The following is a 14101-nucleotide window of genomic DNA, read 5'->3' on the forward strand; positions in this document are numbered from 1 at the left end:
CTTCCTGCCCAAATGTGTACCTGCTAGCAGAGGACTTTGGGGAACACTTAAATGCAAAGTAAAGAGTTTGGTAAGTCAAAGTCCTTTATTCTGTAAGGTTAAAGAATTAAACCATGTTGAAGAGAAAGCCAGTGGGAGGGCTACTCTGCCTATGGGTGGTGCTTTGGGATGGGACACTTTGAGTGACATCACTTGTAACTGAAGGCTAGGAAATTAGACAGAGGGCGCCCACAAAAAGCATTGGTTCTTGAGTAGTAGGTTTGCATTCCAGAAGCTGGGCAAGCCATTTCAGGGCTATGGGGGTAGAGTGCACTGCAGAGGCAGGACTCCAGGCTGGTATCAACAATATCAAGAAAACTTCTACCTAAAGATCTTCCTACATGCAGGAGGTTGGAAATGCTGGAGGCCAGACAGGCTTCTGGCTGGGGAGGACTTCGTGGTGACATGGCCCTGGGCAGGAGACTTGGGGTGGGTTTCCAGTGTGCCAGAGCAGGAAGAACTTGTTCTGGGCCCTCCAGGAGAGTCCCAGAGAAAATGACCAAATGAGGATCCCAGTCTACATCACCTCATTAGCTTGAGTGTCTTTGGGTTCATAGACACTATCCTTGGGATAGTATAAACTGCACTCCCATAGAGTGGGAGTTTGCTGGAGCCTTAATTAAGCAAGATCCCAAGTACACACAAGCAGAGGAGGGAACCACTCTTTAGCTTGCCTGCAGATGAATACAGTAGGGTCTTTGCTTGGATGCAGACTTTCTGGATCAAGCCATCCAACACTGTGCTCTGACCTGGTCAGTGGAACTGGCCAGAAATCTTGGAAGGGTGGGGGGTGCTAAGCCAGGATCTCCCAACATCCTGAAAAATCGTGGCAGGTCTTACCTTGTGATTGAGTACCTAACTCAGTCACCACTTTACCCTGAGTGAAAGTCACTGCAAAGCTATAGAAATCAGCACCAACATATAGTGCTTAAGACTTTCTAAAGTTCCCTAACCTCATAACAATCAATGGCCCTCTGTCTTTCAGCTTCACTGGGTTGGGCATTTATGCAGACATCAATCAATGGCCTTGATACTGGTTGTAGGAAAAAAAAGATAAAATTTTCTATTGCTTATTTTTGGTGGGCTAAACAGCACAAGATACCTTGCCTGGCTTTCAGAAAGTCCAAGCAAATTGCACGTGTGGTGGGGGGAGGGGAAGGACGCACACCAACATCCTATGATATTATATTACTTTCATCAGTGCCTGCATTTCTGCTCAGGGACTACCAGAAGCTCTGGTACCATGAAGACTGTTTCTGCCCATGCAGTCTAAAGGCTAAATGAGAGCAAAGACGGAGTTATGTGGGTTGGGATGTGGTGGGGAACGGGTGGGGAGACAACAAAAGCAGTGTTAGCGCAGAGTCATTGACGAACGCACAGAACCACGTGTTTGGTAAGGGAAGGTAAAGAATCCTTCAGCCCGAAGAGAAATCACTCCTGCACCATGATTCCCTAAGGAGATTCCCAGTGGCTCTCAGGGCCTTATTTCTGGAGCAGATCCATGGTCCCGTGAACACAGTGAACTAGGGAATCCCACAGGGAGCCAGCTGAGTGGCTCTGAAGCCTAAAGGGATCTGTGGGCACTGGTCACTCTGTGGCCAGCATGAATGTTGAATGGGAAAGGGGCTGTAAGCACATGCATGTGTGGGAGGGCCACAAAGCCAGCCAGCTTACTGCCATCGTAGTTGAGCGTGGCGAAGTTGGCCTGCTTCTCCGCACAGCCAGCACTGTTGCACACCCTCATCTGCAGCTCGTACCACGTGGCTTCCTGCAGGTCATACAGGATATAGGACTTGGAGAGAGAGGTCCGCTGAGCTGTGGTCCAGACCGTGGTCCCAAAGGGTCTGTACTCCAGTGTGAAGGAGGTGATTGGACAGCCACCGTCATTCCAACCGATGAGGTTTAGCCTCACGCGTGTGGTGTTGATGCTGGCGAAGAGTTCTTGCTCCTTGGAGAACTGGGGTTCTGTGGGAGAATGCACAGTCATTCAGCTCATGGGACCAGCTCATGGAATACAGGGATGCCGGTCATCAGTGTTGTCATGAATTTCCCCTTGGCTGCTTTCCCCACCTGGGTGAGGAGCTCAGTTCAAATCTGGGTCATAGACCAGTCCCAATTTGTCCACTATTTTTAGGGACCTATGGACCAGTGGGCTGTCTCCAACTATAATAACCTAGGTATGAGAGGGAACATTGGGTGGGTAGAGGTTATGGTTATGCATGTCAGAGTTCCTAAAGAAAAATGTTATTTTCATATGTGTGTTTCCTTGAGTGATTCTGAAGGAACCATACTATGTGCTGAGATGACCTATTTCCACTCTTGTGTGGAGGGACGTGACTCAAGATAAGTCTAATTGGATTTGAGAAGTTCCAACTTGTGTCTCTTGCGGCCCAAGCACTTCTTACTGGAGCCCAGGGACCTAAAGGATATATTTCTCCATAAATTAATCCCTCATCCTCTGAACCCTTGTAAAATCTTAACCAAAACTCAGGGGCCAGACCCAAGTAACACCTTTGCCTTCCCATCTCTGGCTCTTTTGCTATCCAGTGTGGCCCTGTGCACCAGATGAGAGTCAGATGTGAGGGGAAGCTCCAAAGACCCTCTCTTCACTGCCTCACCTAGACTTCCATGCCGCTGTACCCCTTGCCTTACTGGTGCCCCCAGACTACAATTTCACTGCTGAGCACCATTTCTGCCTCCCACCTCGCACCACCCAGGAGTTTATCTCCTCAAAGATTCATGTTTCAGATTAAAAAACCAACTCACATTAATGGTCAACAGTCTATCCCATTCCCTTCCCACCTGAAAAGTGGGTCCTTGGAGACAATGGGAAAGTTATGGATAGATGAAGCATGGGGTGACGGAGGGAGAAGCTCACACTAGAAGGTGTGAGGGTAGAGTGAGAGGGTAAATGACGTATTTCATGGTGACCCAGCCAGGGCAATTTATGTAGGCACCAAAGCCCGTGGTTTGCAAATGACACTCTTCATTCTTACTGTAAATGGGATAATGAAGGAAGAGAACCATGTGCATCCTCTGAGGACCAGCTATCTCTCTCATACTGCAAACATCCAAACCCGTTTTGGGAAGAACAAAGTTCAAACTCACAAACAAGCATGCAAATATATGATGCATTATCTGTGATTACAATGCCCCATTCAGTTAGGGAAGCAGAGGAAATGCAGACAGCAGAAGGCATACATACCTTTCCCCAACGTTTTCGCTTCTATGATTTCACTGATACGTCCCGGTCCCACTCCATTTTGGGCAGTTAGAGTGAACTTATACCAAGTACCACACTTCAGATTTTCCAGGCGGTAAGAACGTTCACTTGGGCTGATTGGAAAACTTCCCCACTGTTCACTGTTATCCTCGGAGTACTGCAATATGTACCCTACAGAACACAAGAAATATTCAAAAGAATCTTATTTTCTTTCTACTAGGAGTTGGTGGATGTTGGCATTTTGTATGGAATGAGAGTTCTCAGCATTGATGCATCTCTGGAAGAAAACATCTGAAGTCTCCCTGATGCCAAGAAGTTGAACCCAGGCTGGGAGGAGTGATGTGATGATGTTCTGATTAGCATTTAGGCCATGCCAGATATTACTATGGTGTATTGCTAATTGGTATGGTGAAAATAAAACTACTTTCCCCCATTTCCTTTTAAAAGGTGTAGCAAACAGCAGAGGATGGACAGTAAGTCTCTAGAAATCTGTCCTCAGCCCACATGTTCCTGAATCTTTGGGTATCAACATGGTCAAAAGTGGAATTATTTTTTTAATTAAATTTATTTATTTTCAGCATAACAGTATTCGTTATTTTTTCACCACACCCAGTGCTCCATGCAATCCGTGCCCTCTATAATACCCACCACCTGCTACCCCAACCTCCCACACCCCCGCCACTTCAAACCCTCAGATTGTTTTTCAGAGTCCATAGTCTCTCATGATTCACCTCCCCTTCCAATTTCCCCCAACTCCCTTCTCCTCTCTAACTCCCCATGCCCTCCATGCTATTTGTTATGCTCCACAAATAAGTGAAACCATATGATAATTGACTCTCTCTGCTTGACTTATTTCACTCAGCATAATCTCTTCCAGTCCCGTCCATGTTGCTACAAAAGTTGGGTATTCATCCTTCCTGATGGAGGCACAATACTCCATAGTGTATATGGACCACAGTTTCCTTATCCATTCGTCTGTTGAAGGGCATCTTGGTTCTTTCCATAGTTTGGCGATCGTGGCCATTGCTGCTATAAACATTGGGATACCGATGGCCCTTCTTTTCACTACATCTGTATCTTTGGGGTAAATACCCAAGAGTGCAATGGCAGGGTCATAGGGAAGTTCTATTTTTAATTTCTTGAGGAATCCCCACACTGTTTTCCAAAGAGGCTGCACCAACCTGCACTCCCACCAACAGTGTAAGAGGGTTCCCCTTTCTCCACATCCCATCCAACACATGTTGTTTCCTATCTTGCTAATTTTGGCCATTCTAACTGGTGTAAGGTGATATCTCAATGTGGTTTTAATTTGAATCTCCCTGAGGGCTAGTGATGATGAACATTTTTTCGTGTGTCTGATAGCTATTTGTATGTCTTCATTGGAGAAGTCTCTGTTCATATCTTCTGCCCATTTTTTAATATGATTGCCTCTCTTGTGTGTGTTGAGTTTGAGGAGTTCATTATAGATCCTGGATATCAACCTTTTGTCTGTACTGTCATTTGCAAATATCTTCTCCCATTCCGTGGGTTGCCTCTTTGTTTTCTTGACTGTTTCCTTTGCTATGCAGAAGCTTTTGATTTTGATAAAGTCCCAAAAGTTTATTTTTGCTTTTGAAGTGGAATTATTTTTAAGAGTACCAAAGCTCTGGAAAAGGGGTATGTTGTCAAGGGGGTAGGAATCTCCTCAACCAGAGTCTACCCAGTCTGCAATCCCTAAGGGAACTGGCTTTAAATCCTGTAGACATCCCAACGTTTCTTTCTTTCTTTTTTTTTTTTTAATTTTTTTAAATTTTTATTTATTTATTTTTTCTTTTCAGTGTTCCAGAATTCATTGTTTATGCACCACACCCAGTGCTCTATGCAATACGTGCCCTCCATAATACCTACTACCAGGCTCACCCAGCCCCCCAACCCCTCCCCTCCAAAACCCTCAGTTTGCTACTCAGAGTCCACAGTATCTCATGGCTCACATACCCCTCCAATTTCCCCAAGTCACTTTTCCTCTCCATCTCCCCATGTCCTCCGTGTTATTCCTTACGCTCCACAAATTAGCGAAACCATATGATAATGAACTCTCTCTGCTTGACTTATTTCACTCAGCATAATCTAACATTTCAACAGTCACCTGACTTCTCCTTAGTCTGAAAAATCCCTCCAAAAGTTCGATTCTGTACATGATAACTGTCACCTATATTTACATGATCATGAACATCAAGTGTCCTTTTCTTGAGTGCTCACCAGGTGCCTGCTCTGTCCTTAGCCCGCTGCATTTATTACCTCACATAACCCCCTAGAAGATAATTATTATTCTTCCCATGGTGCAGAGCAAGACACTGATGTCCATATAGGTGAGATGACCATTCAAGGGCCCTGTAAGTCAGTGAGAGTCAAACCCCACCTTCAGAATCTGAAGCTAGCTCTCCTGGCCCTTGTGATGACCGGGACATTCCTCCTTGTTATAGTCACAATTCCTGTTAACTCAGTCACTTCCTGGGAGGGGGAAGATGGTCCAGTTTTCTCTGTCCCCATCTCCTCCATGTTCACACCCAGACAACCCAGGACCAGCCTGCCTGGTGCATGGTATCCTCATGCTGGTGGACTGCTAACATCCCTCTGGCCTTTGGGGCTATATTTTTCAAACACAGGTAAAGCGCTTCTCAGCTCCACACTGCAGAAGCTTTTAAGCCCACACTGGCAGCATCAAATGTTCTGTAGACCTCTCATATGGAGGTCACATATCCTCATTTCTTCTGTGGTCAGGGTGTGGATCTTCCCTACTCTTTGCTCCTTCTCACCCCTCTGGCCCTTTGCTACCTTGCGATCCCTCCTCTTTTCCAAACCTCATTTTCTATTTGAGTCTCTTTGATCTGTACTCCTCAAAGCTCCTGCAGTACCTGACAGGTGGGTGAGGGATTTGGGTACCCCATGCTTCCACTGTCATTACCTGGGTTCCACTTCAGCTCTGTCCAAACCACCTCCCTGCTGCCGTGAACATCATGGGAAGAACACTTCCCTTCTTATTTCTTCCAACCAAATCACATCTGGGAAGTTCTTGTAACCCTTGGCAATAGGAGCACCCATGTCAATGGCTTTGGCTACCACGGTGTTTCAGGGACTCCTGGTTGTCTTTACTTGGAAACTCTTCATTACTAAAATGGCTTCACCTTCAAGATCTTCTGCTCTGACACTTCCTGCACCACCTTTCCCAGGCTCTCACACTTATAGAATCCAAACTCTAGTTGAGTCTTGAATTCCAAAGTCCATTGAACTCTTGCCTCAATGCCCCATTTTTCTTTTCCATAACAATGTTCTCTAATCAGTCTAGAACCTTCTGTAGACCATTTCCACAAGGACCCCATTTTCACACACTACTCTAACTCTAGCCACATTTTTTTCTGCCAGTTAGCAGCTCTGGTAAGCAACAATCCACTCTTCCTCCTAGGTGCCCAGCGCCACTTGACGAAGTCATGAGACTGTGAAATTGTGACCACCACAATTTGGGCTGTTTATACACAGCTGGGGCCTCACTCCCTCTTGACAATGGCTTTGCTGGTCTATTAATGACTCCCTGTGCATTTCACATGGTAGCTGTTACAAATCTTCCCCCACACTCCTCAAACCTACAAACACAACCTCTCATCCCCAATCAGCCAACTATTCAAAAAAAATTTTTTTTCACTGTTTTCTTAAAAAAGAAAAAAAAGGAAGATCCTCCCCTTTACTCAGACTGACAAATGTTTAACAACTGGCTGTACAAAAAAAAAAAAAAAAAAAAAAAAAAAGGAAAAATAGAGCCTTGACTAGTAGCATTTCTCATTCTGGGGGCATGTAACTATCCCTACCTTGTGTGTGTCACTGGGTATAAGGGGAGAAAGCGATAGGACAGCTTGCTCTCATGAGCTGTAAGGGGCTAGCTCTAGCACACTGCTGGCTTCACCCTGAAATGACCCCCTAATTCCAGTTGTCTGTTCAACCTCCCCACACAGAAGAAGGGATGTCCTCAGCTTTTGGAAGTCCCCTCCCATGTGCTCTAGGATCAGCCCCCAACACCTGTGCATTTTTGGTATGTTCCTCTGGGTTCTCGTCCTTCTCTGTGGCCACAGCTAGCTCAGAATGAGGTTTCTCCAACTTTACACAGGCTAGTATTTTCACACTATGTTCTTTTCTGCTATGGACTAAATGTAAAACTTGGTGCAAATAGATCATTTCCTACCTAAACTCTAGGTTCCCCATCTTTGCGTGCTTTATAAATGAGAAAAATAATGGTTTAATTAGTAATTAAATTATATTAGTAGTTACTAATTACTTGAATGAATGATTGAATACAGGGGTGAATGAATGATGGAGTACTAACAACACGGGGAAGGAACAGTATGCAGAATCTTGGGGGATAGATTACCAAATTCCTTCTTTTCTGCCTTTGTTAATCTTTCACTCAGATTGGAGGAATGATGGCAATTTTGTGAATGAGATGCCTTGGCTGAATGATAGGTTTAAGTAAATACCATAAAAATAGATGTGTGGCTTGCTGTTTAAGTAGTGGGGAATTAATTATAACGAACACATAACAATTATTTTGTGGAGATGTGTCACTTATTAGCCTAGGGGCTGTTACAGTCAACTACTGTGGGCAATGTGTTGCTCATTACCTCTGATGGAACTGCCCCCATTGTCTCCAGGGAGCCACGAGAGTGTAATGGAAGAAGATGTCGTTTTGGACACGGTAAGTCGAGGCTGATCGGGTGGAACTGGATAGGAAACAGTTTTTAGAAAACAAGAATTAGTTTTTCACATCTTTAATCTGCTTGAACAGCCATTTACCAAATCATTTTTAACAGCCATTTATTAAATAAGTGTTTTAGGTTGCCAAAATATGCAATTCACTTCTGTCAAAATGTCTATTTAGTTGATGTCCTTGGTTAAAGAGATAGAGCAGAGTGAATCTATTATTTAATGAAAATTTAACCACATTTCTACTTGGATTTATATCTAACTCATTTGCTCGCTGATTCCTTGAATTTCTGAGTCGTTCATCACTGATTTAAACTTACTAAGGATGCTTGCATTACTCTGAATTTCAGCCATGACCCAAGTGAGAAAGATAAATGGCATCCACTTAGCTGTTCTGTTCTTAGGGATGTGACAGGGGAAGGAGGAGTGGGGGAGAGGAGATTGGGTGAAGGAAGAGTAGGGGACGGAGGGGAGGAGGGGAGAGTGGCTAGTGCAAAAAAGAATTGCAAAAATTTCCACTTCTTTTAGCTACTCCCCCAAGATGCAACACACACACACACACACACACACACACACACACACACACACACACCCTCAGCTCTGGAAATCAAAGGTGTGCCATTGAGAGGCTGTCCATGAACTTGCACACTTGTACAAGGTTTGAAGAGTACATGCTTCTAACCAGTGGGCTTCAATATTAGCTTGGATCAGCACCAAGGACAGAAGCACTGAAGAAATGCATAATCACGTTATGCAAATTACACAGAAACTTCCCGTAAAATGTCCATCTCATTTTTATTGAGAGAGAGGCCCATATATATTAACCCAAAGGTATGAAAACCTGACCTATTTAGATTCACAATATCATGTCAATCTTCTGAAAAACCACAGAATTCTGTCGACTCCAATTTACTTGAAATTTCAGATCAATTCTGCATTATTATCTTTTTAAATATAGTTGTTCTCCTCCTGTTCCCCTCCACTGAGGACAACCTGATTTTATTTTTACTCACTGTGATTTATTAATGTGACAGCACTTAAATCCAAAGAAGCACACCCTTTGGTTTTTCTACTAATAAAATATCACTCTTCACCCAAACCTGAACCCAGTCAGTGGCCATTTGGGATTTTACACATGATTTTAATTTAATTATCTTGAATTTGTCACATACATTTTGTATTTGATGTCAAGAAAAACCACATATGCTGTATTAAAGACCCAACTAAATATTAGGGCAATATTCTTAGAGTTTCAGTTGGAGACTTTTTAACGTACATTGTATATAAAAGTTTAGTTAATTAGCAGATAAAAGACCTCAATTCAGACTTATTTTTGGTTTGTGTTTTCCGGGTTCCCCTTACACATACATAGAATAAACCGTGCAATTAGCAGAAGTTATCAAGGAATTTCTCATTGATGCACACATCAAGAAAAATGAGAACAGCCTCCCTATATGCAAAACTGTAAATTGTGTTATCTTTGGGATTATAAGTGTTTTTATTTTCTTTGATTTGCTGCAGTACATTTTCCAAGATGAACGAGCATATCTTATGGCAATATGAAAATACAAATTAGCTCTTTAGAAAGGCTGATCTTTAAGTTTGTTCAATTTTACTCTTTGCATATAGGCATACATATAAAAATATCATTTAAAAGAGCCTTCAAACTCTGTACCTTGCACTTGCAAATTTAAAATAATTTCATCCGATCCCCAGTTGTTATTGGCAATGCAGCTGTAGTAGCCAGAGTCCTCTGCCTTCACGGTGCGGATGACAAAGCTGCCGTTGCTGAAGACGCTCCTCCGGCCATCAATCGTTACTAGGCTGGGTGTCCCGTTACTACCTCACAGGAAGAAAAGGGCACAGATTAAAGAAATTACAATCCAAATTAGCTGAGGCTGGGGAAAAGCATGAAGACTCTCTCTGAGGTCAACTGCACACTTGGAACGAAATTATGATAACATGACAAAAACAATCAAGTAGCTGGATTTCGTTCTGCGGAGGTCAGACCTGTGAGGGGGCTTGGATTCTGCCTTTCCTCCCTCCACCGTGCAGGCACCCAGCCACCTCCTCTTGGGAATTCCTTCTGGGGCAGAAATGCCATTTTGACCCACTCACATAGGGACAACTAAATGTGGGGGTCTCTTGTGGACTTGCTTAAATTTATAGTTGTTAATGATTTTGACCCCCCAAAAGTGAACTGTGGTCTCTCAGGAGGGTGACGGCGTTGGTCCTACAATACAAAGAATTCCCTTGCCAGTATAACCGCTGCAATGGTGGCTGCTGTCCAGCCATCCCCAGAGGCAGAATGCCTCTTTACCCTGGGAGCTTATTTATTTCCTTGGATTAACTGATTTCAAAGGACGAAAAGTGGTCCCTGGACCAAGACCATTATTTCAATAGTTTATGCCTTATAAGTGCTTTTGTTTAAAATAGGCACTCTTCTGAATCTATTTTATATCAAATCTCCATGCTCATTAGTGAATTGTCAGCTCTTTATTTATATCCTAATTTCGTCCTCTGAACATAGGGAAAGCACTTAGAAAAGTTACAGGATAGAATACATCTCACCCACTCTCTGCCTCCTTTCTCGACTGCTATTATACTAATAATTACTACTGAGTATGGAAAACCAGATTTTATATTAGCTAAGTCCTACTGCGTTCCATCTCTTAAAGTCATTTCTCAGAGCATTTGAGGTAGGGTGAGTTGAACCATCGTGTTGGAAGGAGAAAGACAGGTACAGGTCTCCTACGAAGTCGGGCGTGTTCACCTCAGTTATACAGGAAATTCACATGAAAAAGTGCAGAGATTACAGCTGGGTTAACTATTTTCCCCGCAACTATTCTGTTGTGAATGAAAGGTTCTGAATTTACGGAAGACAGACACAACACACCAGACCCCTTTTAGCGCTAACTCTAAGATCCCACACCCCCACCCTGCCGCCTCTCCCATCTCAGAAGAGTTGGTGTTTCCTGGAATTTTCATGAGTGGAAATGAATACAACGTTAGACACCAGACCCAACCTAGTATGTCTGATGTCTGATTACATACAACCTAGTACGTAATCTCCTAGAGGTTCACTAAAGGCATATATTAGGTTACTGGTTACCTGTCTTTCATCCATTTTACTGCAGGAGAAGGGTCCCCAACAGCTTTACAAGGCAAGGCGATGTCCTTCATCCATGGGGTAGTCACTGTGCCGCTGAAGGTCAGGATTCGTGCCGGAGCTGGAGCACCAAACATAGCAGAAGCCCCATCAAGCCACAGCCGCATCGACACAAAAGCCAAGATGACCCTCCCCCGTATAGGGACACCCCCCAAAGGGTAAATGCAGCACAGCCAATGAATGACACGCCTGCCGACACTCCTCTTTGGTGTCAGGATGTGTATAAGTGATTTTTCTAGTAAGAACATACAAATAGTTGGGAATCCCTATGGCAGCGTTTCCTCCCTCCCTTGACTAAACATGAAGAGCCCACATTAAATATCTGCGTCTTCATACACCCCGCAGCCCCAACCTGTGTCTTCTACGAGCCCAGTTGTTTGTTGAGCCCTTTATTAAACAACTTATCTCAACACCAAGAACCGCCTGTTAAAATGCACTTTTAATATCTGAAAGAATAGACCTTTCAAGGCATAAAGTGCTAAAAGAAGGACGAGTAACACGGAACAACTTCTCTTTATCAATTTTGTGGTATGCTCCTGACTTTATTGTGTCAGCTTGATCTTCAGCACAGACGTGAAGGAAAATAAATGCTTTCCAAGAAGCTTTTCTTGAAGAACAACTGTTTGCTTGGGACGGTGATTCAGAGGCTCCTATGAGAGCATTGGTCAGAGGCATCTAGCACCAGCACAGTCCCAAAGCAGCAGGAGTAGAGGGGAAAAAGCCCAGGTGGACCTACAACAGCAGGGGCTTTCTTGAAGACTGAGGAGCCCGGCACTGAGAGATTTTTAGCCCTACCTTCCTGAGGGAGACATAGAAGCTGACACCAAGACCCCAGCTTTCCAGAGGCAAAACAATGTGCCCCATCTTTGCCTCGCATTGGGATACTGTCTTCTGGGAAGCTCCCTCTGGGAGCTCAGCCAGGCCAGAGGAACAGTCACTGAAACCAGTTATGAAAGGCGGCCCCAATCTGATTCTGGAGCCATAAGGATGGGACCAGTATTGGGACACTGAATCATCAGACCCCCAAGGGTTTGGACTGGCCAGTGGCCATAGATGGAGCCAAGTCATTACAGAGGCATTCTGACCTAGAACACAAGCCTTGGTCATTAAGGTCTACCACAAAACTCTTATTTTTGTTGTTCTAAGTACGTTGGACCAGAGCTGAGACAGAAATGAAACGCCATTGGGCTCAGAAGCTGGGTCCATTTTGTGCAGCAAGCGTTACCACAGGATCTTCCTTCTCGGAGCAGGGTCTACAAAGATGGTTCATGGATGGCAAAGACCACGTTTTCAGTTATTGACCTTCTGATTTCTCATCATAACAAAAATACCCTGGCCAGGGAGCATCATATTTCTGCCATTGGTGGTTTGGCATCTTCCGTTTCAAACCCTTCAGACCATCCTTCTATAGGATGAGGAACGTTTTTGCAACAAAACTGGCATGATTAGGAAACCCAGCTAGGGTTAGGGGCTTCTAAGCTTTTAGACATCCCCCTTCCTACACACTGAATCCAAAAAGCTATGCGCATGGTGGGTTGTGTGTGAGTGAAGACAGATATATTTACTTTCTATCTGCAATTGTATTCAAAATGGGGCAGCATTCTCTTTTTCCCCTCACTATTTTATTCTGTCTTTTTCTTAGCTATCACATTAATAAGAATGTCATCAAGAGTTCTTAAAAGTAAAACTGGAATCTTGGAATGTTCTTTTACATTCTCTTTTAGACACCTAGCAGGCTTGTTAGTAATAAATTGCCAGTGTAGTATATTACAAAATCAGGGGGCATCTCCTGCTGGCCTAGAATTGTGAGGTTAGTACACTTATTCATGAAAACTGCTAATTTAGTGGTACCCTAAACACTGAGTGGTAGCAATTACCAGAAGTAGAATAAGAATATTCTGTGCCTATATGTGCTTTTTAGGACCAGTATAACACCTCAACGTGCAGATTCTTTATTGGTTTTTAGGAACTTTTATTCTTTAGTGACTCTGACTTCCCATTGTTAATTAAGGCCTTTGTGTATAGTATTCTATCAATAGAAGAAGTAAATATTTTATTATATTTATAAATTTCCAAATTCCATATTTTCTGCTTTAGAAGTTTGATGCTTGCTTTTGATGTAAGAAGGACTTCCTTGGGAAGTTGCTATGTGGTGATTTTCACCTACCCAAGGGGTGAAGATAGGCTCATTTCCCTTACTTTCTTTAAGACTCTGAGTTGTAAACCACCCACACTTAGCACTGTGTTCACTTCTAGGAGGATTCTTTTCTGCTTTGCACAAGAGCCAGTGCCAGCTAGCAGCAACCTTATTTCTTAAGCTGAAATGTGATAGCACGTGTTCTGATTTTCTGGTGATTTTTAGGGCATCATAAGCTTTGTTTCTGGTAGAGGAGGGATTTAAAAACAGCACAATGAGAGTGGGAAAGGAGGTCTTTCCTACAGTGGCGCACCTTTAGCTAATGGCTCCACCATGATGATTTCGCTGCTGTTGCCTCTCCCAGCTGAAGTCACGGCTACCACCCAGACACTGTACTGACGGTTCCGACTCAGGTTGGGAATTCTGTAGGAAAATGAGTCAGGAGAGGCTTCAAACTCGCTGATCACCTGTGAGAGGAGACATAAATGTTCCCACATTCAAGGAGGCAAATGGCACACATGGATTTCCTAAAGGCACAGTTATTAACATGTTATCTATCATAAGAAACAAAAGCTGCGGCTAATCCTTTTCTAAAAGGCTGGGATATAAGATATTGATATACGTGTAAAGAGCTTACGTTTCTCTATGCAGCAGCTTTCACAGCTACCAAGGAGAGATTTAAGCCCTGAAATTACGGGTTATGGCACATCTGTTTTATGCTGAGATAGAGTAATGAAAACAGATTTACCCTCCTACCCAAAACAACCTTAGAGCACTCAAGAGTATATGAAACCAGTCTCAA

General features: G+C 43.6%; 1 protein-coding gene across 2 annotated transcripts in view; it reads right to left on the minus strand.

Moving 5' to 3' along the window:
* The window catches only part of DSCAM (DS cell adhesion molecule), a 766451-nt gene that overhangs the window by 49767 nt on the left and 702583 nt on the right, over window positions 1-14101 (minus strand). For both annotated transcript variants that reach the window (XM_032355377.1, XM_032355385.1), the window contains 6 exons: window positions 13613-13766; window positions 11106-11223; window positions 9669-9832; window positions 7912-8010; window positions 3245-3433; window positions 1714-2004 (listed from right to left, as the gene is read on the minus strand). In XM_032355377.1, coding sequence (XP_032211268.1) covers window positions 1714-2004; window positions 3245-3433; window positions 7912-8010; window positions 9669-9832; window positions 11106-11223; window positions 13613-13766 — 1015 coding nt within the window. The remainder of the gene's footprint in view (window positions 1-1713; window positions 2005-3244; window positions 3434-7911; window positions 8011-9668; window positions 9833-11105; window positions 11224-13612; window positions 13767-14101) is intronic.

This window comes from Mustela erminea, chromosome 1, assembly GCF_009829155.1.
Source record: "Mustela erminea isolate mMusErm1 chromosome 1, mMusErm1.Pri, whole genome shotgun sequence".
NCBI classification, from domain to species: Eukaryota; Metazoa; Chordata; class Mammalia; order Carnivora; family Mustelidae; genus Mustela; species Mustela erminea.